At 44.5% G+C, this 24,368-nt stretch overlaps 1 protein-coding gene across 3 annotated transcripts in view; it reads left to right on the top strand.

Annotated features, from left to right (window-relative positions):
• Positions 1–24,368, top strand: part of MYO5C (myosin VC) — a 111,759-nt gene that overhangs the window by 11,211 nt on the left and 76,180 nt on the right. The window contains exons 2-9 of one of the 3 annotated variants that reach the window (XM_082444819.1): positions 3,068–3,178; positions 6,889–7,054; positions 7,638–7,782; positions 11,048–11,204; positions 13,392–13,535; positions 14,290–14,371; positions 15,507–15,614; positions 23,596–23,696. In XM_082444819.1, the coding sequence (XP_082300945.1) occupies positions 3,068–3,178; positions 6,889–7,054; positions 7,638–7,782; positions 11,048–11,204; positions 13,392–13,535; positions 14,290–14,371; positions 15,507–15,614; positions 23,596–23,696 (1,014 nt within the window). Of the gene's footprint in view, positions 1–3,067; positions 3,179–6,888; positions 7,055–7,637; positions 7,783–11,047; positions 11,205–13,391; positions 13,536–14,289; positions 14,372–15,506; positions 15,615–23,595; positions 23,842–24,368 lie in introns of those variants that run through there. The other 2 variants (XM_082444818.1, XM_082444820.1) reach the window with 2 other exon arrangements.

The raw sequence follows: 24,368 nt of genomic DNA, 5'->3' as shown, positions 1-24,368 counted from the left end.
TTCCATTGTATGAGTATACCACAGTTTTATGTTTTTTTAATTTATTCTCATGTTAGTGGACATAGAGTCTGTTTCTAGTTTTTAGCCATTATGAAGAAAGTTACTATGAACGTTCATGTACGAGTCTTTTTGTGAACATATATTTTGATATTTGCCTTTAAAGATGGCATATTCTGATTATAAAAGTAAAATATGCAAATTATAGAAAGTACATAAAACTATAAAGAAGAAAAGTAAAATGTCATAATTATTGCCCAGAATTTTTTTGTAACTGAAAACTCCTGAAGGTGTGATCTCTTAACCCAAGGGAAGATTTCCTCACAGTGGAAAGGGCCCAGCAGTCCACAAGCCACGTGTTCAGCTGGCTTATGTCCAGGTCATCATTTGGTCATGATGTTTGCCCTCTCAGCTGTTAAGAAGCAGAGATTCACAAAAGGCAGTGTCTTGTTTGTGACTATTCCCAGAGTCAAGGATGATGCCTGGTGCCAATTCAGTGCCCACGAACTGTACTCAAAAGGATGGCAGGCACTTAGGCAAAAGTGCGGCATTCTTGGGCTTCCCTGGCGGCGCAGTGGTTAAGAATCCGCCTGCCAATGCAGGCGACACGGGTTCAAGCCCTGGGCCGGGAATATCCCACATGCCGTGGAGCAACTAAGCCCGTGCACCACAACAAGAGAAGCCACCGCAATGAGAAGCCCGCACGCTGCCATGAAGAGTAGCCCCTGCTCGCTGCAGCTAGAGAAAGCCCGCGCGAAGACCCGACGCAGCCTAAATAAATTAAATAAATAAATAAATAAATAAATAAAAAAGTGCAGCATTCTCTCCTAAAGGCACAAACATTCCCTGTTACAAGAGTTTACGCACTCGACAATTACCTTCAGAAGGTCCATTTTTCCCATTGAGGGGCAATGCCAGAGGACCAGTATTCCTTTGGCCTGTGAATGTAAGGAGGTGGAAAGGAGATGCCACTGTGGGCGCCAGCCTGAACTGGGTGCTCATCTCAGCCCTGCTCCTGGAGAACTTGGAGTCCCTGAGGCCAGTTTTCTCTGGGAAATAAGGGTTAGACCCTGCACGGCTTCTTAGGCTTCATCTAGATCTGGGATCCCGAGCTATTGAGCCTTTGGATTCAGGAGCTTTCCTGGGTGCTGCTTCATGTCTCCATGTGAGTGCTTCCCAATTCTTGTTTCTTTGGGCCTGGTTATGTCCCAGGACATCAGGGTATCCTGTAGGGGTGCCCCAGTTGATGGAAACCACCGATACGTGAGCAGAGAGATGCAAATACACACATAATGCACATGCAGCTCCAGGTTAGAGATTGGCTGAGTTAGTAGGAAGATCATGATGACTAAGAGGAGATACCTTTCTTTCTTGGTAATCCAGCACTGTGCCAGACGCATACGTAAGAGATGCCCAGGTGTTTTTTTTTTTTTTTTAATTTTTTAGATTTATTTTATTTATTTATTTATTGGCGGCGTTGGGTCTTCGCCACTGTGCATGGGCTTTCTCTAGTTGCAGCGAGCAGGGGCTACTCTTCGTGGCAGTGCAACAAAGACTCTCCCTGAGTCTGGTTGTGGCGCATGGGCTTAGTTGCTCCTCGGCATGTGGGATCTTCCCAGACCAGGGCTCGAACCCACGTCCCCTGCATTGGCAGGTGGATTCTTAAACACCACGTCACCAGGAAAGTCCCAGGAGGTGCCCAGGTGTTGGATGGATGGATGGATCGATGGATGGATGGGATGGATAGATGGGATGGATGGATGGGTGAATGAATGAACGAGAGAGTGAATGAACAAACAAACAAATAGATGACCACAGGAGAATACGAAATGTGGGGTCTGGGTGAAAGCAAGAGTAGTCAGTGCATGATGCTGACAGCATGCATGCAGGAGAGAGAAGAATGACTCATGGGGCCCTGTGACAGCAGCAGTATAGGGACATGGCAGTCACTTTGTGTTTATCTCAAGCTGCATTCAGGTGCCACCGGTGACTTCTGGAGAGTGAGCCTGCCCCCTTCCCAGTGTGTGAGTGTGAATATTAGATGTGTGTATTGGTCGGCTTGAGCTGCCGTAACAATATACCACAGACTGGGTGCTTAAACAACAGACGTTTATTTTCTCACAGTTCTGGAGGCTGGGCAGCCCAAGATCAAGGTGTTGGCAGGGTTGGTCTGGTGAGGGCTTCTCCCCTTGTGTGCAGACAGCTGTTTTCTCACTGAACTCCCATGGCCTTTCTTCTGTGCATGCAGGTGGAGAGAGAGTGTGCATGCAAGCTCCCTGGTATCTCTTCTTATAAGGACACTAATCTTATCGGATCGGGGCCTTATGACCTCATTTAACCTTAATTACCTCTTAAAGACCTTATCTCCAAATATATTCACATTGGGGATTAGGGCTTCAACGTATGAATTTTGGGAGGATAATTCAGTACATAGCAATGTAGTTCTGCTTAAGGACTTGCACATCAGCACTGAGCCAGGTGGCACATTGAGCTCGGGACTTCCACATTTCCCACGGTGGGAATCCTTGGCTGCTGACCAGTGTGATAAGACTGTGATAACACTGCTGTAACACTACTTCCACAGCATTTTGCAAAGTGCTGTCAGCTACTCAGTCCAATTTAACCTCCCAGCAAACCTGTAAAGTACTGAGTAGGTATTGTTGTGCCCATTTTATAGATGAGAAAAATGAGCACAAGAAGTTAAGTGTCTGGCCCAGAGCCCCATGGTCCATCAGTGGTGAACCACATCCCTCTGCTCCAGCTCTTGTAGACAGTGCTCAGATCTTCCCATTAAGAGACTCACAGATTTCCTTTCCACTCCCAGGCTTTCCTTTTTCAATATGTATTTAAGAGGCTTTGGGAATTCTGTTACCTGTGAAATGAAGCAGCTAGGCCTGGTGCATTGCAGATACGTTAACAATGACCTCACAAGCAAAAATTAGGTAAAAGTATTCCTAATGAATTCACTGACGTAGTGGACAGAAAGAAATCTCCCTGAGTCTAATCATCTAACGATTTGTGTTTTGCTTTTAAAGTGCTGAAATTAAGCCTTTCTTATTCTGTTGGTCAGTACAACAGGGTTTGGATTCCTGATCCTGAAGAAGTTTGGAAGTCTGCCGAAATAGCAAAGGACTATAGAGTTGGTGACAAAGTCCTGCGTCTCCTGCTGGAGGATGGAACGGTGAGGGTCCTTGATCATAACTACCATGATGTATAAAGGAGAAACTGTAGAGTGTGTGTGGGAGGGGAGCGCCTTCGGCGGAGGGCACATGAGGGCGCACCTAACATGGCCAGCTGGTGCTGTGGATGCACCTGTGTGTTTGTACTCCTCCCCACCCCCCTGCCTCCACCCCCCACTACCCTAATGAAGACATAAAGTGCCCTGCGTCAGCTGGGCCTCTCTCTGGAATGAGATGCAGTGGACAGGTCTGTGCTCTGTGTTGCCTTTCTGGGGATTCAGCAATGTTAGGAGAATGCTGAAAAATGATTACCATTTTGGTTTTATGGGTCTCAGCACAGAGACTGGGTGACGATGAGAAACTTGGAGAGGAAGTAGTTTGAGCCCAAGACATAAACTGGTGGAGGAAAACATCAAGATGGGAAGAGGAAGAGACATAGAAGAAGGGAGATAGAAAACAGGAAGGGAGAGGGAGGTGTGGGAGAGTGGAGAGTCAGTCTATGGATGGATAGAAACAGGTAAGAATTGGGACCTCCAGGAGGGAGTGTAACAGGGCAATTGGAGGAGTGACGGGAGATGGGACAAGGGGACAGGAAGCCCAGCTGGGTAGGACATTATGAGGAAGCTCTGTGGTGCCGGTGTGGCAAGAGAGGGGCAAAGGATGGGCACTTGCCCCCATGGTAGAGCATGCTCGTGAAGAGTTCCTCTCAAAGGCTGGTCATGGCTTTCGCTTACCAGTTTCTACAGATTTTATCTCCGCTTTAAGTTTCCATGATGAGTCGTCCTTTTCCCCCATAGCTGTAATGACATCCCACTGGATCCATAGCTAGGCTGACCTTAGGTGTTTAGAATCAAGTATCTGGATGCAGAGCTGGACAAAGGATTCATGATCCATCTGGATGTCAGAGTTAGTCCTGGGAATTTCACATGAATATTAAAATGCTGGAATTTCCAAGGCATGGAAATGGTCTCTGCAGAGACAGGACATACTACTGCCAATCAGACTGTCCTGGATTTGGAGTCATCTCCTGAGATCCTGGGAAGGGAGATAAACATAGCAGTTAAGAGCACATCCTCTAGACTCAGACTATCTGAGTTCAAATCCTGCCCAGTCTGTGGCAGACTATCTGGGTTCAAATCCCACTAAGTCTGTGACAGTGAGCCCCTCGGCTTCCTCACATGTCAGATGGAGTTAGTAACAGCATATCACAGGGCTGCTGGAGATCAGATGAGATAATCCCTGGGGGCGTGTGTAAATGCAAGGGACAAGGCAGAGGACCTGCTATTTCCATTTAGCCTTTCCCTTCCCATCAGAAACTCCTTGGGGATATTTGTTGAGTATCTCCTCTGCACAGTCAAGGTTCTGATTAGGGATCAGATGGCTTTGGGGAGAAAAATCTCAGGGCAGCAGCTGCAGTGGCAGTTTGCTGCTTTAGTAATCTGAGCAGGGCTTCAGGTGGCGACATTCCTGGCCCTGAATGAGCTGCTCAGAGGAGGAGGGGGAGAGGCAGGTAAGATGGCAGGTGGCCAGACTGCTTTTTTTTTTTTTTTAACATCTTTATTGGAGTATAATTGCCTTACAATGGTGTGTTAGTTTCTGCTGTATAACAAGGTAAATCAGCTATACATATACATATATCCCCATATCTCCTCCCTCTTGCGTCTCCCTCCTACCCTCCCTATCCCACCCCTCTAGGTGGTCACAAAGCACCGAGCTGATCTCCCTGTGCTATGCGGCTGCTTCCCACTAGCTAGCTATTTTACACTTGGTAGTGTATATATGTCCATGCCACTTTCTCACTTTGTCACAGCTTACCCTTCCCCCTCCCTGTATCCTCAAGTCCATTCTCTAGTAGGTCTGCGTCTTTATTCCCGTCTTGCCCCTAGGTTCTTCATGACGTATTTTTTTTTTTTTTAGATTCCATATATATGTGTTAGCATACGGTATTTGTTTTTCTCTTTTTGACTTACTTCACTCTGTATGACAGACTCTAGGCCCATCCACCTCACTACAAATAACTCCATTTCGTTTCTTTTTATGGCTGAGTAATATTCCATTGTATATATGTGCCACATCTTCTTTATCCATTCGTCTGCTGCTTTTTAACTTAACCCTTTATCTATACCATGAAGGGCAAAGCCTGCTTTATGTAAGAAAATATCACCTCTGTTTCTAGCTGTCGATCTCATGTTCTTCACATTCATATTTTCTCGCCTCCCACAAAGACTTCCTGTTCTATTTGTTTTTTTCTCTCCTTCTGTTTCTTTCACACATAAGACACACACACACACAGTGGCTGAACTGGAAAAGGAGGTTGTTGATTTAAAACATAACGGAAAAACTCAGGGTAAGTACAAATTATGTATGAGCGGCACTTTATCTTATTCTCGAAAGTGTGTAGGTTAAGAATGTCCTGCTTGGGGCAGGTCCATAAATATAATTGCATTGATAATGAGCAGGCAGCTGCTATGAGGACCCATGCCCAGTTGTGCTGGATTGCCCTGAGCTGCTCCTCCTTATGGAAAACAGTCCAACCAGCCAACAAACCAAACCCCTGTCAGCGTTGACCAGGCATCATGACGCAGACTTCAGAGTCAGCCAGACCCATATTAACTGTGTGACCTTCAACAAGGAGCTTAACTTCTCTGAACCTGTCTCCTTAACTCTTAGTTAGGGCTGTCATGCCCTCCTTGGAAAGCAGTTCTGAGGATCAGATGAAAAACCAGTGCTGAGTACTTGGCATAGTGGGCCTGCAGAGTGGGCTCTTGCTACGGGGCAGCTGGGTCACTTTGTGCAGCTGGTCCAGGACCAGGTATGGAAAGGAAGGCAGCCTGGGCGGTGGAAGGGAAACAAGCCTGCTGGGTGACCTTGCTCAAGTCACTTCCCCAAGCTGTGAAGTGAAAGTGAAGGAAGGTAGAACAGGTGGTAATAAGGTCCCTTAATGCTCTGACATCTGCAAGGCCCACAAGGCATGCTGACCTTGCCTTCATTCTGCTCAGGCAGCTACTTTCGGAATATACATTGGTGAAATCTAGCAGATGAGAGGCTATCCTGGGACAGTTACTCAGCCCAGGGCTGAGAATCATAGAAATAGGCAGCCCTGCAGCCCTTGGGAACACAGGTGGCTGCAGACAGGAGTCACCTGTACCGGGGGCCTCTCACAGACCATCACCCCACGCAGGCTCCTTTAGACACTTCTCACCACCAAGAATGTCAACTTTCAGCAGAGATTCGGCAACCTTAGAGCTTCAAGGGACCTTAGATCATTGAGTCATTTTAGCAACAGAATCCTGTTTCCAAATGAAAACTCTCATGGCACCAGCAGTTAAACCACATGCAAGTAGAGCCCCTGTGGTAGAATTGGGATGGGATGCCCAGGTCCCTGACCATGTAACTTCCCTGTCACCCCTCATTGAGGCCTCTGTAGCTCTGAGGACCCCTGATCTGGTCCAGCCAGTCTTTTCACAGATGAGAGACGGGAGGGCCAGAGAAGGTGAGTGACACACCCTAGGGCACACAGCCAATAATACCTTGATCACCTGGCTCCCAAAAGTCAGCCACGAAGCTTATTTTCTCATCGCTATACATAAATTTGTTTTTTAGAGTGTCAGGGATCACTCCAAAGAGGGGTAGACAGGAAAGAGGACAGTGATTCAGCAGAAACACCAACAAACTTCTTCTTCCAGAACTTTAATTTCATCTTTGTCCACAGGAGCTGGATTATTCCGTTGATCCAGAATCTCTGCCTCCGCTTCGGAATCCTGATATCCTCGTGGGTGAGAATGACCTCACGGCCCTCAGCTATCTCCACGAGCCCGCTGTGCTCCACAATCTCAGAATCCGCTTTGCAGAATCCAAACTCATTTACACCTACAGTGGTAAGGAGAGCAATTCTAGGAGCGCAGGAATGACGCTGAAACTTAATGCTTGTTGTCTAGAGCATCCTGATTATGTTTTATATTATGTTTATATTAGAAATGTTGACTCTGTCAAAATGTGTAATCACACCTAAAAATTTGCCCAGATTTCTATCTAAAAGGTACATACATCTGATCTTAGAGTTTGTTATAAAACGAAGTATCTAGGTGGGGAGAGTCTTCAACAAAAACTAAGATTGGACTACCAAGAAAAATACATGCGGATAAAGCTTGTGTTTGAGTTTCTCATTGGATGTGATACGTTTATTACTTATTTTGGGCAGTGATATTATCATTATGTTTACACTGAGAATTGTAAGAGCCTCTCAGTTTTAGGGCATTGCCATCTGTCATCTCATCTAACCTTCAGAGTAGCCTAGAAATGTAGGTGACCTCAGCAGGGAACTGAGATTCAGAGCATTAAGTGACCTGCCCAAAGTCACACAGGAGATTTAATAAGTGACAGAGCTGCGGTTTCTCAAAAGAACTTGGTGAAAGAGGTGACACTAAGAATCCCATCACTGCATCTGACATCTTTCCTCAGGAATCATCCTGGTGGCCATGAATCCTTACAAGCAGCTGCCGATATATGGAGATGCCATCATCCACGCCTACAGCGGGCAGAACATGGGCGATATGGACCCGCACATATTTGCTGTGGCAGAAGAGGCATACAAGCAGATGGTCAGGTAGCCTCCTGCCAGGCAGGGCTTCCTCTTGCTCTCCCAATGCTCCTGCATTTGCTGGGCCTTCACAGTGGTAGGGAGACATCTGGCCGGGTCTCATTAAAAGTGACCATCAGTCAGACCGGCGGGGGTGCTTGGTAGAGCAGACTGACTGTACCAAGTAGCAAATGACTGTTATATATAACTGTCTAAACCAAGTTTCCTGGTTTTGCCCCTTCTAGGTAGTCAAGTCAGTCCTACCAGTCTGGGAATAGCCGATGCTTTTCTTGCAGTGTGTTTGATTGGAAGAAAATTGATTTATTCTTCACTGTGAGATGCTTAAGCATTTTTATCCATCCACGGCAGCAGACTCTAATGATAAATGAGCACAGGTTTTAGCTGTAGGAGATTTGGGGTTTTATTCTAATTTTGCCACTTGTTTTTTGTATGGCCTGTGAAGTTATTGTTTTGCTAGCAAACAAGGAGGCTTTTCTGAAAAGCCTCCTGTGGACCAGGCACTGTGCACACACCCTCACACGTCATCTTGAGTGCCCTCAAAAGAGCGTGTGATGAGGATGCCTGAGCAGTAGTCAGACAACTGAGATGTGAAGCCATCCACCCAAGGTCACCCAGCAAGAGAAAGGCAGAGCTGGGATTTGTGCCCGGATTTCTAGACTCCACGTGTAATTTCTTTTCCCCGTAACTATCCTATTTTGGCTTCAACATCCTGATCTGTAAAAGGGTCTTGGTAGATCCTTACAGTTTGCAAAAGAACTTTCACAGACAGTGGTCTCCTTTGAGTCTTAGAACACCTCTGTGAAGTCTACTGAACCTCCATCATGCCCTTATTTCACAGATAAAACCTGAGACACAGGACTTGGGTCTGCTGCATTTACTTCGTAACCCTGGGCACAGCCCTGATCTCCCTCAGCTTCAGGATCCTCATCTGTGGCACCCATTCCAAGCTCTACTGCTTAAAACCAGGAAAAAATAATGGTGGCTTATACAAGGTAGAAATGCATGATTCTGTCCTGCAGAGAAGTCTGAGGGGCAGTCCAGGGCTGGCACACCACCTCTACCAAGTCATCAAGGATCAGTGCCTTCCAGCTTCCCAATCCCTGGAGCGGGATCCTTGGCCTCAGGGCCAAGCAAGTACTCAGCCTCCTTTCTCTCTTTTCTAGGCTACAGAGTGTCCCAGGGGAAGGGTGTGCCCCTCCTGGTTAAGGAGCCCTCCCAGAAGCCCCCACAGAGCACTTCTGCTCACAGCTCATTGGTCAGGTCCTACTCACATGACCATGCCTAGCCACAAGGGAGGCTGGGATATGTAGTCTTTCATATGCGCAGCAACTTGTCCACTAAGAACATGGGGCCTAGTCCCTAAGAAGCAGGGGAGGATGAACGTTGGGTGGAGAATTACTGATTAAAAACCAGTAACCTGGGACACCCGAACCCCACGTCCTCAGTCTCAGCAGGCGCCCTCCACGCCTCGGTGCACCTGTCAGGCCACAAGGGATTGTGTGACTCCCTCTCTTTTGGAAACACATCAGAGGCTGGGAGCCAAGCCAGGCCGTGCTCCTGAGGACACCAGCTGGACCCGAACCTGCCGTCCCTACTCTGGTGCTGTGACGAATGACGCAAAAGTCTCCCCCTTTTCCTGAGCCCTGCGGGTAGTGTGGAGGCTCGTGAGCAGAGGGCAGCCGAGCCCGATGGTACCAGAACATGAAAGATCCTGCAGGTTACAAAAAAAAATTGCCAGTTACCTTGGCTTCTGCCACAGCAAGGTTCTTTCCAGTGCTAAAACACCCGTGGTTCTAGGATTTACCCTGGCCCCTGCAGGTCTCCAGGGCATCTGCAAGATTAGAGTCTGTGTGGCTCAGAGCCTGACAGGCCAGGGCTGCCCCTGGGTGTCAGTAGCATGAGCTCATTAGAGCTGCAGGACTGAGCCAGGTTCAAGCTTGAAGAGCCAGTTTCCTCTGGAGGTCTGTCTAACTGTACTAGCAGAGCCGAACATAAGGCAGGCTCTTACTGGACTTGCCGATGCTAGACTAGGAGTCCGGAGAGCCCAGTGTTAGTAACCCCAGTCCCACTCCGTGTGGCTGAGGGGCGCTGGGAGTGCCGTTCACCTCCTGAGCGTCTTAGCTTTCCTCAATGAGGCCAGGAGCTGTCTCTCTAAGGTCCTCTCCAGTGTCCACAGGGAGGCTGTGTATTCTGTGCCTCGCTGAGTCACTGTTCTACTCATCTGTAAGATGGATACACAGTATGTGGCATAGGATTTTTGTGAGGCTTAAATGAGAATCCCTGTAAAGTATTCACCAAGCACCTAGCACATAAGCGGTGCTAGGACAGGACTATAATAAGGTTCTACCATCATGATCTTATGACACAAAAAGTTTAATGCATTTTTTAAGATCTCTAAGTTGTGTAACAGAGCATGTTGGCTTATGGAGCACACGTGTTCCCAAGCACATTTCAAGTAAGTGCTCTCCAAATGATGTCTTTAAAATGTTTTTATATTTAAGTGGGGATATACAGAAAGGAGTTGACATAGGCTTGAGACTGCTATCTTTAGAAACCTGCTTGCAGGTTTGGCCTGTGGCAAACCTCTGGGAACTTGGATTTCAGAAAGGTTCTCAGCATTTCCTAATTGCTAAGAGTGGCTCACTGCACCTAAACTGTTTGTGTGAACAATGTGGTTCCTGCTGAATATCTGCTTTCCTTCTGGGCATCTGGAATTTTGGTGTGTGATAGCAGAGGATGCCTATGTGACCGGCCCCCAGTAAAAACCCTGGACGCTGAGTCTCTGTTGAGCTTCCCTGGTAGACAGTGTTTCCCGTGTGTTGTCGTAATTCATTGCTGGAGGAAGTAAGTGCATCCTGTGTGACTCCACTGGGAGAGGACTCTTGGAAGTTTGCACCTGGCCTCGTCTGGACTTGGCCCTGTATGCCTTTTCCCTTTGCTTATTTGCTTTGTATCCTTCTGGTGTAATAAGTCTTAGCCATGAGTGCAAATATTTGCTGAGTCCTGTGAGTCCTCCTGGTGGATCACTGATCTGGGATTGGTCTTGGGGACTCTCAGCACAGGGGACACAGCAGGAAACGAAGTTGTGTGTTCAGCAGGATCACAGAGAAAAAGACTAGAAGGAAATTCACCGATATGTTAAAAACAGTTACTTTAAAGTGATAAAACAAAGTCCCTTCTTCTGGCTTATCTACATTTTTCTTGATGAGTATATATTGCCTAATAGGAAGAAATGAATATTCTAAAAAATCCTTTTATTTATTTGCTTTAGAAATAATAAAAATCAGTCAATAATTGTAAGCGGGGAGTCGGGTGCTGGAAAGACAGTATCCGCTCGCTATGCCATGAGGTACTTCGCCACCGTCAGCAAGTCCAGCACTAATGCTCACGTGGAAGACAAGGTTCTGGCGTCGAACCCCATAACTGAGGTGTGTACCCTGTGGGTGTGGGGAGTGGGGACAGAGGCAGAGGCGTGTATGGAGAAGTGGGCTGGTTCGTGTATACAGGCATACCTCGCTTTGCAGATATTGCTTTTTTTCTTTTTTTTTCTTTTTTAACTAGTTAAAGGTTTATGGCAATCCTGCATCAAACAAGTCTATCAGCACCTTTTTCCAACAGCATTTGCTCACTTTTGTCTCTGTGTCACGGTTTGGTAACTCTCGCAGTATTTCAAACCCTCCACCAACAAAAAGATTCTGACTTGCTGAAGGGTCAGATGGTGGTTAGCATTTTTTAGCAATAAAATATTTAAAATTAAGGTGTGTACATTGTTTTTTTAGACATAATGCTATTTCACTCTTAATAGACTATAGTATAGTGTAAACATAACTTTTATATGCACTGGGAAACCAGAAAATTCGTGCAACTTGCTTTATTGTGACATTTGCTCTATTGCGGTGGTCTGGAACTAAACCCACCATATCTTCAAGGTATGCCTGTATGTTGTGCTTGCTAACTTGAGTTCCCTTCCTTTAGAAGCCAAAGAAGTGAGGGCAGGGAAGGAGCAAGGAATTTTGTTCTCCGGTGGGATTTGAAGGAGATTGGGGCATAGATTGCTGCTTCCAAGGCCTGTCTCCTCTACCTGCTGGGCTAGAAATTCTACCATCAGGATTTCAGGAGTCCCCTGTTTACGTTTATATCCCAGGGGAAATTTCCTCAACCACAGAGACAACTGGTTCACCAAGAGCAGTGGTGTTCTCCAGCCAACCAGCACCAACTTTCATGAGCTGATTGTTAAACATTCAGGAATTCTTTTGCAAGTTATTGTTAAACCTTTGGTAGTTTGAAATCAGTCATGGTGGAAGTATTTACACCTTACAAATCGGCAAATGTCACATATCCAGGCTGTTCCTCCTCCCCTCCCCGAGAGTGATTCATCATCACACCACTGACTGGCTCAGATATGTGGGCAAGGCCAACCACGATGGCACCCAGGGGTAAGGAGACAACCCTCAAGGAAGAAGGGGCATCTGACAGCTCACGGGAGGGCCCAAAGGCCAACTCTGGCTGCCTTGCAAATTGGGAAGAGGATTGATTTGGATTTATTTGGAAGCATAGCAAGTAATTAAGAACGTTAGATTCCTAGACCCTTTCTCCCTGTTTTCTTGAATCAAAATCCTCAATGAATATTTATCAGACCACCTATTTTGTATAAGCCACTGTGCCAAAATAATACAGGAAGTAATGAAAAAGAATAAGGTCCAATCCCCAAATTTTAAGACTCCTCTAACATAGCATATTTTAAATTCGAATAGAAAGATAAATCATGATCCAAGATGGCAGTAAAAAGGTTGTCAAGAAGCACTACCCTGTTAAATGCCCAGTGGATGATATCGTGTGGTTATTTGTTTAGGGCTGGTCTCACCTGCTATTGTAAGCTCCATGAAGGCAGGACCATGTCTACTTGGTTTACCTTCGCCTGCCAGTAAATACATGTTGTCCAAAAGCATGATGGCCTGGACAGGAATGCGACATGTGTGCATAGGAAGGGTACTTCCAGCTGGAAGGTGCCCAGAAAGGGAGAGCAGGGTGGGCAAGAGGAGAGACAGAATTCAGTAGCAGAAGTAAAAAGAAAAAATCATGCTCAGTGTGGGAGGGATGGAAGAAGGCAGTTGTTTGGTTGAGTAGAAAGTTCAAGTAGGGAAGTGGTAAGGGATAAGGACAGAAGTAAAGGTTGGATGAAGGATGTAGACTTTGAATTGAGCATCTCTAATATTTTAGGCATAGATGAGTTGAGACACTGTATATTATCTCATTTAATTCTCCCAACTCTGTAAGATGCATGCTTCCCCATATTACAGCTAGAGAAATTGAGACTTGGAAAGATGAAATAACTTTTCTAACATCACACAGATAGTAAAAAAGGAGCCTAGGGCCATGAAACATCAGAACCCATGTGTTTTCTGATCCTGCTCAGTGTCTACCAGTAAGATTGAGGAGAGCCTTGAGGTGAGATTGAGGAGACCTAAGGATGTGTCTTATTCTCTGCGAGCCCCTGCCTCCCGGCCTCCCTCTATAATCAGACTTTTCCCCAGCATACAGGACTGGATTTTACTGTAACTGCTCCAATAATATTGATGCAAAGGTTTTTTTAATGTTGTTACTATGTTTTGTAGGCTGTTGGAAATGCCAAGACCACCCGCAATGACAACAGCAGTCGGTTTGGGAAATACACAGAAATCAGTTTTGATGAGAGAAATCAAATTATAGGAGCCAACATGAGAACTTACCTGCTGGAGAAATCCAGAGTTGTCTTTCAAGTAAGGATAAAAATATTAAATTTCCTTTTCCCCAACTTTTGTAGTATGGTTCACATTTATATATTCATTAGACAACCTACATTGTTCTGTGACTTGAAGAATACGGTTTTCCTATATTTCATTTGCAGTTTGGGTTATTTGTTTTCTATTTCTTAAAAATGAAAATTGATGAATAGGTGCAGTATTAGTGGAATTGTATGGTTGAGGGAAAAGTTTATGATTTTCAATTTTAGGCACTTAAATCCTTAGCATTTAAAAATCAAGTTTATCTTTCTAGAACACAAAGATGTCTACTTGAAATAGACAAAGCTGTTAGACTGGCTTTTGTATCAGGAAGGGAATGGGATCAGATCTAGAGAGGCGGGGTTTAAGAAGAAGGCTTCTCTCCATAAAATGGAGAAAATGCTCATCGTTTTGGCCCAGAAGGAGAGTAACAGTAAACCTTGTATTGCAGGGAGTTTCTTTAAAATTTCAACTAGTACTAACTACATTATTTCCCCTTTCGTAGAATGTTTCGTTTAATAACATTTTCTCTGCTGTGGTTATTTGGAAGGTGATCTTGGGCCACCAGTTCTCCCTCTGTGAGCCAGTGGAGGCAAGAAGTTGGGTCACAGCAAAAACACACGTAGATGTCCGTGTCCATGAGAGAAGAACTGTCAGTCTAGATTAGCCATCTAAGACCCTCTTGTTGAAAACCTCACATCTTCATTTGTAAAGGGCTTGTATAATTCCAGGACTTTTCTTTATCTTACAGTCGGAAAATGAGCGAAATTACCACATTTTCTATCAGCTTTGTGCATCTGCACAGCAGTCGGAATTTAAACATCTTAAATTGGGTACGTAATGCGTGGTGTGTGGAAGAGTCTCTTTTTTATGTAGGAATTTAAATTCTAGGTTAATTCCGTCCTCTTATAATAGCGTCACTTTTTAAAAAAAAGTATTCTGTCCAGAAACATAAGATCCTTGGGTTCCAGGGGTGGAATTGATGCATTTAACTGAGGAGGTAGATTAGTTAGGGGCAAAGTGAGTCCAGGAATAGGGGACCCCTTCAACTCCAGGGTTCTTTGCAAAGCTCCAGAGTGATTGTGGTCCATCCAGCTAGAACTACCTGAAGAAGGCCTTCTGACCACTGGGACTTACCGATCTAAGTCCCCAAACTTTTCTTTTTATCTGAACTTCTTGGATGGTCATTTTTCTAACAGCTATGACATATTTCCGTGTCTTCTGAGACAGAGTACCTCTATCATAATTTGGATTTCCTTGATGACTCAAAATCATTATTAATTATAATCATAATTAATGAGCTATTTGTCGTTTAGTGCAAATGGCCCAGCTCCGGTGGTATCTCGGCTCTCCTGTCTTGGTAGTTTGTGCCGTGTTGGTAGACAGAATTGTCTAGTGTGTCGCAGTTGAGTACACACTCCCTAATCCTGGAGAAGTTACTTGCACTTGTAGAATCTAAGTTTCTGCAGATTTCGTATAATGATAATATCCGTGCCTTGTCTGCCAAATAGAACGTGAGGAGCGAACATGGAAGAGCTTTCTGAAGTCTCTCCTACTATTCAAATATTAGATGCATATATGGTTATTATCTTGACCATAGTGATGTTTTTATCACGGTATATGTTTATCAAAACTTATCAAGTTTTCTACAGTTAATCGTACGTTCAATAAACCTCAGTAATGGTGTATAAAATTGTTAGGTATGGGAACAAACACCACGCACTTTGGAGTCAGGCCTGTGTTTTAATTCTTGCCCTGCCGTCAGCTGTGGGACCATGAGCAGGCCACTTTACCTTTCTGAGCCTCAGCTTCTGAGTCAGCAACGTAGAATTCTAAGGAATAAGTGGAGAAACATTTGTAAAGTGCTTAAGATAGCACATTAAGTGTGAACTTTTCTTCTCGCTTCTGATGTACATGTATGTTCAGATTTCTGTGTCACAGATGTCACAGTCTTACTTTTGATTTCAGGGAGTGCAGAAGAATTTAATTATACGAGAATGGGGGGCAGTACCATCATTGAGGGCGTGAATGACAGAGCCAACATGATAGAGACTCAGAAGACCTTCACACTACTGGGTAAGTGAAAGCATCCTATCCCAGGAGTGGCCATTTTCTCCAAAAAGGCTGGGATGCCCAGCATTGCATGTGTTCTGAAGACACCTAATAAATTCCAATTTTAAGATGAGCCAATCAAAAAACATACTTGGAGGCCAAGCGGTCAAAAAGGTGCTTTTCCCTTAAAAGATCTAGAAATCAACTCTGTGCTCTATGATGACCTAGATGGGTGGGATTGAAGGGTGGGTGAGAGGAAGGGGATATATGTATACATATAGCTGATTCACATCGTTGTATAGCAGAAACTAACACAATATTGTAAAGCAACTATACTCCAATAAAAATGAATGAATGAATGAATGAATAAATAAATAAATAATTTTAAAAGCCCTATGGCAGGGACTTCCCTGGTGGTCGAGTGGTAAGGAATCCACCTTGCAATGCAGGGGACGCGGGGTCGATCCCTAGTCAGGGAACTAAAATCCCACATACCACCGGGCAACTAAGCCCGTGTGCCATAACTACTGAGCTCGTGCACCTCAACTAGAGAGCCTGAGTGCTGCAAACTACAGAGCCCACATGCTCTGAAGCTGCGCTCCACAACTACAGAGCCCACGCACTCTGGAACCTGTGTGCACAACTACAGAGCCCACACACCCTGGAGCCTGCGCGCCACAACTAGGGAAGAGAAAACCTGCACACCACAACTAGAGAGAAGCCCGCATGCCGCTATGAAGAGCCCGCTCGCCACAACAAAAGATCCCCGATGCCTCAATGAAGATCCTGTGTGCTGCAACTAAGACCCGAGACAGGGCTACCCTGGTGGTGCAGTGGTTAAGAATCCGCCTGCCAATGCAGGGGACACGGGTTCAAGCCCTGGTCCGGGAAGATCCCACATGCCGCGGACCAACTAAGCCCGTGCGCTCTAGAGCCCGCGAGCCACAACTACTGAGCCTGCGTGCCACAACTACTAAAGCCCATGCACCTAGAGCCTGTGCTCTGCAACAAGAGAAGCCAACGCAATGAGAAGCCCGTGCACTGCAATGAAAAGTAGCCCCCGCTCGCCGCAACTAGAGAAAGCCCGTGTGCAGCAATGAAGACCCGATGCAGCCAAAAAAAAAAAAAAAAGACCCGAGACAGCCAAAATATAAAAAATAAATAAATAAAATCCTTAAAAAAAAAAAGAAACCTTATGGAAAGGGCACCAAATGATAGCAGTAGTCAAAAAGTATTCTTCACCTCCATGGGCTCACAGTAAAAAAAAAGTTTTACTTAATATTCTTGGGGCGGTGGGATGAATTGGGAGATTGGGATTGACACATATACACTAATATGTATAAAATAGGTAACTAATGAGAACCGGCTGTATAGCATAGGGAACTCCACTTCGCTGTACAGTAGAAACTAACACAACATTGTAAAACAACCATACCCCAATTAAAAAAAAAAAAAAAAAGGAAAAAATAATATCCTTGAAGAAGCAATAAAAATAATTAATTTTATTAAAAAATAAATAAATGATCTTAACTAAGAGTATAACTCTTTGAGAAACAGTGACTTATTGCCAGTGGTTCTCAATACTAGAATATCAGATCACCTGAGAAGATTTTTTTTTTAAATTCTTATATCTAGATATCACCCCAGACCTACTAAATCTGAATGAGAATATTTGAGAACAATGATGTACCTAAAAGAGAAGAAATAATCATGTAGAAGCTTCTCATTCTAATCTGTGAACTGTGTGAAAACCTCGAGATAGACATTTCAAATAAAAAGTGTCTAACTTTGGGCTTCTTCCTTTCCATCAGGAATTTATGAACTAGCGTTCAATTTCTACCCTAATCAATCGTTCTAGCAAAACTCCTAATTTTAAAAAGATCAGATCTTTTTTTTGCTACAAAATTTAATTTTGCAAAGTTCACTTAAACTGAACAAAAGAAAATCTTTGTAGAGAAAAAATGCAGCTCTTAATGTTCCTCCACATGCATGCATTGGACATGGCTATGAGTCCTCTAAGAACAAGAACTTTATCTTTCTTAAAATGACCATTTTTTATTATCTCTTGTGATTCCAGGCTGACTGGGCTCACCTGGGCACTTCTCACTTGGGGATTCTCGTATGATGGTGGCAGGGGCTGGATCAGCTGAGGGCGTCTTCTGTCACAGGGGCTGGGATGGCTAGAACTACTGAGTGCTGGGTGGGCATTTCTCTTCCTCCATGTGGCCCTCCTCACAGCACGCCGGTCACATGCGGCTAGCTTCTCCCCAGAGCTAGTTCCGACAGGCTCAGGTGGACTCTGCAGGTTTTTTTATGAACCAGCCTTGGAAGCAGTGCAGCCTCACTGCTGCTGTGTGCTAATAATCAAAAGCAAGGCATAGGGCCAGCTCAGACTTAGGACCCTAGGCCAGCTCAGACTTAGGACCCTCGGGGAGAAAACTACACAGGGCGTGAACAATGGGAGGGTAATGCATTGGGGGTCATCTTTGGAGAGTAGCCACCACAGTAGCTGTTAGGGATGTGGTGAGGATTAAGAGATAACATCTCTTGGTTTATGAACTGTGGCATGCTCTATCAGAATGAGAGATCAGTACACATTGAATGAAAGCATGACCTCAACGTATGAATCACTAAAAAATGTCCTAGGCCAGAGGTTGGCAGATTGCAGCCTGTTTTTGTAAATAAAGTTTTATTGGAACACAGCCACACTCATTTAAGTATGATCTATGGCCGTTTTCATGCTATGGTGGCAGAGTTGAGTACTTGTGCCATAGACTCTATAGCCTGCAAAGCCTAATAGGAAAACGTTTGCTGACCCTTTTCCTAGGTGATAGAGTGAGCATAGTTGATGGGTTCCTTATAGTTTTCTTGCAATTTGTGAAAAGATTCGTGGGTGGAGTCATGAAGCTAAGCTTCAACCCCAGTGCGTTTAAACATGGATGTCCCCTGAGGACCCCTGGCCAGGCAAAGAAGTTTGAGCAGGCTTCAGAGGTCTGTTTGCTGCTGTGGAGTAGATTCATGCATGGAACTCACTATAACTTTGAGATTGCCATCATCCTGTGACCCCCACAGCCAATAATCTCATGCTGTGTGTTGATTTCATGGTCTCTAAACCTGCGTTGTCCAACACAGTTAACTACTAGCCACAAGTGACTGTTTTCATTAATTAAAATGAAATAAATTTTAAAATTCATTTCTCAGTTGCACTAGACATGTTTCAAATGCTCATAACCATATGTAGCTAATAGCTGCCATATTGTTCAGCACAGATAAAGAACATTTCATCCCCAAGGAAAGTTCTATCCAATAGCATGTCTCCAACAATGTGAATATCTCGTGTATACTGCTTGTCCCGTTGGCTGTGTCCTCTTGTTTGTGTCTCAGTGTTATCATCTTAGACAGAGACCCCCTCTAGGGCAGACTGCCCAACATGAATCATACATAGGCTTATAACACATTTGGGCAGATACCTTTTTTAAATGTAATTGCTAAACAACGTACTTGTTGGTTGATTTGTCCATTGCTGTGGTTTGCTATGGAGACAGTTTGGAGAAACAGACAAGGTTAGCAGTGAGGTCTTCTAGTTCAGTACTCAAATCCACTTCACAACACGCCCAGTAAGCAGACTTCTGGGATCTGCTCAGACTTCTTTGCCTGGTGCAGGGTCATCAGGAAACCATCACTTTTATACACCCTGGGGTGAGCTAAGGCAGCTTCATGACTCCACAGGTCTTTTCACTCACTGCAGTGGTCACTGGCGGTACACTGCTTAGCCATGATACACCCGGTGTGATTGTGACTTTGGCAAGTTCCCTAACCCTTCTATGCCTTAGTTTACCCCTCTGTAAAATGGGAACAGTACTAGTACTTTATATAGCTGTTGTAAGCATTAGACGAGGTGATATGTAGAAAGTACTAAGGATAATGCCTGCTGCAGAGCTTCATTTGCTTTCCCTTCTGGCTCTGCTTCTGAGATACTAAAATGGTTCTGAGACCCAATTCCAATGTGTGTTGGGGGAGGAGGGTGAGGGTGGGGGGTTCCCCACACCAAGCGATTCTCTGGACACCAGCTGGGTGTCCTACAATTCGCCTCAATTCTGACACTATCTACCTGGAGAAAGCCTCAGATCCCACAGGTTGAGGGCTCAGTTCCACAGGACTGCCCCCAGCCCACCCCGCTTCAGATCAGGTTGTCACCTGTGATTGTAACCGAATGGCTGTAAATCAGAGGTTCCCACAACCACCTCCTTGGGTTCAGTTAATTTGCTAGAGCAGCTCACAGAACTCAGAGAAACATTTTACTTACTAGATCATCAATTTATTATAAAAGGATATAACTCAGGAACAGTCATTTGGAACAGATACACAGGGGCCAGTGTGTGGGAAGGAGCTCGGAGCTTCCATGCTGTCTGAGTGTGTCACTCTCCACAATCCCCATGCATTCACCTGGGGGCCTGCAAACCTCATTCTTTTGAGTTTTTATGGAGACTTCATTACATAGGCATGGTTGATTAAATCATTGGCCATTGGCAGTTGGTTCAACTTCTAGCCCCTCTCTGCTCCCCGGAGTTTGAGGGGTGAGACTGAAAGTTCCAACTCTCAGTCACAGGGTTCTTTCCCCTGGCAACCAGCCCCCATCCTCACATGACCTAGGGGCATTCGAAAATTGCCTCATTAACAAAAGACATCTTAATCTCTCTCAGAAGTTAGGAAGTTCCCGGGGTTTTAGAAGTTCTGTGTGTTAAACTGGATGAAGCCCAAGTATATACTTCTTAGTTTAAATCACAATATCACAGATACTTTAGCTAGCCACAAGTTACCCACTGAAGAAGCAGAATGGGGGTGCATTTTGATCAAGAGCTCATTTCCTTTATTCTTCTGCTGACTCTCATTTAATTCATCCTTTGATCTTTGCCTAGCTATTAAGATCTCTGACAGAAAGAATACTCTGGAAACAGTCAGACCTATCCTGGACCTCAGGCTCAAGAAACTTGACCACTGTTTCTCGTTGAAATCTACCTCAGGCCAGTGGTGCTTTTGCAGTGATTTTATCTTACTAAAAATGATTACTTAAGTGAGGTCTTAAGTTCTTTCTTTGACATCATTGCTTTGGAGTTGTTATTTCACTTTTGTCAGTTTTGGAAAGCATGGGGTAAGTAATGGATCAATACAGAGAGTGGGAGTGCCAGAGCAGATTCCCAGACTTTGTGTATTTAATTGCTTTTCTTCATCACTTACCTGTCATTTATCATGGTGATGCTCAGGGGTTTATTTCTGTTAGAATCATCTGTCCTTCAAATGTAGGCATTAGCACGAAATGGAACAGCTGCAAATGCCTGGACTTAGATTGAACTGGAGGTTTCCATGTAATTTTGGTTTGAAATTTTTAAAAAAAAATTTTTATTGGAGTATAGTTGTTTTACAATATTGTGTTAGTTTCTACTGTACAGCAAAGTGAATCAGCTATACGTATACATATATCCCCTCTTTTTTGGATTTTCTTCCCATTTAGGTCACCACAGAGCGCTGAGTAGAGTTCCCTGAGCTATACAGTAGGTTCTCATTAGTTATCTGTTTTATACATAGTATCAATAGTGTATATGTGTCAATCCCAATCTCCCAATTCATCTCCCCCCCCCACCCCGCCCTTTCCTCCTTGGTATCCATACGTTTGTTCTCTATGTCTGTGTCTCTATTTCAGTTTTGTAAATAAGGTTGTCTATACCAATTTTTTCAGATTCCACATGTATGTGTTAATATACGATATTTGTTTTTCTCTTTCTGACTTACTTCACTCTGTATGACAGTCTCTAGGTCCATCCACATCTCTACAAATGACCCAATTTCATTCCTTTGTATGGCTGAGTAATATTACATTGTATATATGTACCACATCTTCTTTATCCATTCCTCCGTTGATGGACATTTAGGTTGCTTCCATGACCTGCCTATTGTAAATAGTGCTGCAATGAACATTGGGGTGCATGTGTCTTTTTGAGTTAATGGTTCTCTCTGAGTATATGCCCAGTAGTGGGATTGCTGGGTCATATGGTAGTTCTAGTTTTAGGTTTTTAAGGAACCTCCATGCTGTTCTCCATAGTGGCTGTATCAATTTACATTCCCACCAACAGTGCAAGAGGGATCCCTTTTCTCCACACCCTCTCCAGCATTTATTGTTTGTAGATTTTTTGGTGATGGCCACTCTGACTGGTGTGAGGTGATACCTCATTGTAGTTTTGATTTGCATTTCTCTAATAATTAGTGATGTTGAACATCTTTTCATGTGTTTGTTGGCCATCTCTATGTCTTCGTTGGAGAAATGTCTATTTAGGTCTTCCGCCCATATTTTGATTGGGTTGTTTTTTCTTTTTGATATTGAGCTGCATAAGCTGCTTGTATATTTTGGAGATTAATCCTTTGTCAGTTGCTTCGTTTGCAAATATTTTCTCCCATTCTGAGGGTTGTCTTTTCATCTTGTTTATGGTTTCCTTTGCTGCGCCAAAGCTTTTAAGTTTAATTAGGTCCCATAGGTTTGAAATCTTTTATGACTTTGATTTTGTGTAATCTTAGTAGAGAGAAGTCTCTCCACGTTTGGAAATTATTTAAGAACGTGACCTAGCTGCTATTGAGATATTCCACATATCCTCAAGTCAGAAGTAGCAGGTGGCTGCAGTGGCTCTTACTGGGCATTTAGGGCCTGCTGCTCTTTTGCTGGAGGAGTCGAGGGTCTCCTGTTAACTGAAAAAAATGCACAACCTAAAAGTTGAGAATTATGTTTTATTTGGAGGACAAAACTGAGGACTTAAGCCTGGCACACAGCCTCTCAGCTAGCTCTGAGGGACCGCTCCCAAGAGGTAAGGGAGGAGCCAGGATATGTAGGAGTTTTAAGTCAGAACATCAAAAGATTACTGTTAATTGAAGAAAACCAGACATCTCAAATTAAGGAATTTAGCACTTTTCTATTTATGGGAAGATACAAGAGTCTGGGTTCATTGATATCATTCCTTTGATACGCACCTTAGCTACTTAGGACCTGTATCCTGCTTTTCTCCATCCTGAATCCCCTCAGGGTACACTGTTGGGGGCAGTGATAATGGCTGATGGTCTGATGGCCACAGCATCCATTGTTTGCTGATATGACAGGCAACATTTTTCATTCACAAGTGATATTCCACATACATTGGTCAGGGTCCCATCGAGGAAACATGGGGCACATTCAAATAGGATAAAAGGAGGAGGGTTTATTTATGAAGGGAGCAACTACAAACTGTATGGGGCTAAGGGGGCTCTGAGGAGCAGTAGGGACCTGGAAACAGCAGCCCTTTTTGTTCAGGCACAGAGCCGGAAGGGCAGGTTGGGGAAAGTCAGCAATGACTCGGAACAGTAACATTCTGTCAGTCGGCAACACAGCCAGCCTGAGGCAACTTTGCAGGGAAAGAGATGGGGAGATGTACCCAGCACCTGTCTCCTCCTGCTCTCTCATCTCCTGCCAGGGTCCCCACTGGTCAAACCCCACCAGAGCCCATTGCCTTGGTCCAAACAGGCCGGTCCCCTGGTGCAGAGAGCAGGGTGCAGAGCTGGAGGGGCAAATGAAATCCTTCCAGCACCCACCATAAAAAGCATCCAGAGAGCTTAGGAGCAAAAAAGAAAAGAAAAAAAAATTAACAATCAAGAAAGCACAGCACACAGAATGAATGAGAGCTGGTTCTCCCAGGAACCCGACATGAAGTGGTTACTCAGATACTAATTTTTGTGTTGAACTTCCTAGCAGCCACAGCAAAAGGGAAACCTGGTGGGTTGTACAGCTCACATTGTGTGTCTGCACACGTCCAACTAGAAAGACAGCGAACTGGATTTTCCCTGGGGTCTACTCATTGTTCCCTGTCCCAGCTCTTGGCACTGATGGTACTAGAGTGTCATGAGAGAATTCAGGTGTTTATCTTACTAGTAACTGAGCAAGAGAAGAAATGCAGTATTCCTAATTTGGGAAAAATTTTGTTTTCAGGTTTCAAGGAAGATTTTCAGATGGATGTTTTTAAGATCCTGGCAGCCATCCTACATCTGGGCAATGTGCAGATCATAGCAGTGGGCAACGAGAGATCGGCAGTCAGTGTAAGATATGTGTTTGTTTCACCCTTCCTGTGTTGGGACAATCATCAGTAGAAACCTCTCATTGTTAACCCTGCTTTTGCATTTTAGCACCAGGCACATTGGGCCTACTGGGGAGACCAGTTTAACAGGAACAAGGAAGGTAGGAGTTTCCATGGGTTACCTTCAAAGAGTAAAGCTTCTTCCCCTTGCAACAGTAGAGAAGGGGGAAATGCATTCTCTGTTTTTCTTTTATTCAACAGATTTTTACTGAGTGCCTACTCTGTGCCAGACACTGTTATAGGCTCTGGAGAAACAGCAGTGAACAAAACAAGATCAGAAGGCCTTCATGAAGCTTATGATCTGGGGGAAGGAAGTGGAGGAGGGGGAGACACAATAAACAGTTACAGGCTCTGGCAGCTGGCCATAGCCATTAAAAAGGAAAATTAAGCAGAGTAGGGGTGGGGTGGGGCTGTGCCTTTTGTATCTGGCCTTCAGAGAAAGCCTTTCTAATTCCATAAGGAAGTGAATTGTATCACTTCACACACACACTTCGGGAAGAACATTTGAAGTAGAGGGAACAGCAGGTGCAAAGGCCCTAAGGCAGGAAGTGTTATTGGAAAAATAGCCAAAAGGTTGGTAAATGCAGAAAAGAGTGAGAGAAAAGAGGGGTGGTAGATGAGGCCAGAA

Source organism: Balaenoptera physalus, assembly GCF_965194825.1.
Source record: "Balaenoptera physalus genome assembly, chromosome: 2".
Classification (NCBI taxonomy): domain Eukaryota; kingdom Metazoa; phylum Chordata; class Mammalia; order Artiodactyla; family Balaenopteridae; genus Balaenoptera; species Balaenoptera physalus.
Note: the sequence above shows the minus strand (reverse complement) of the source record. Positions and strands in the feature narration are given on the sequence as shown.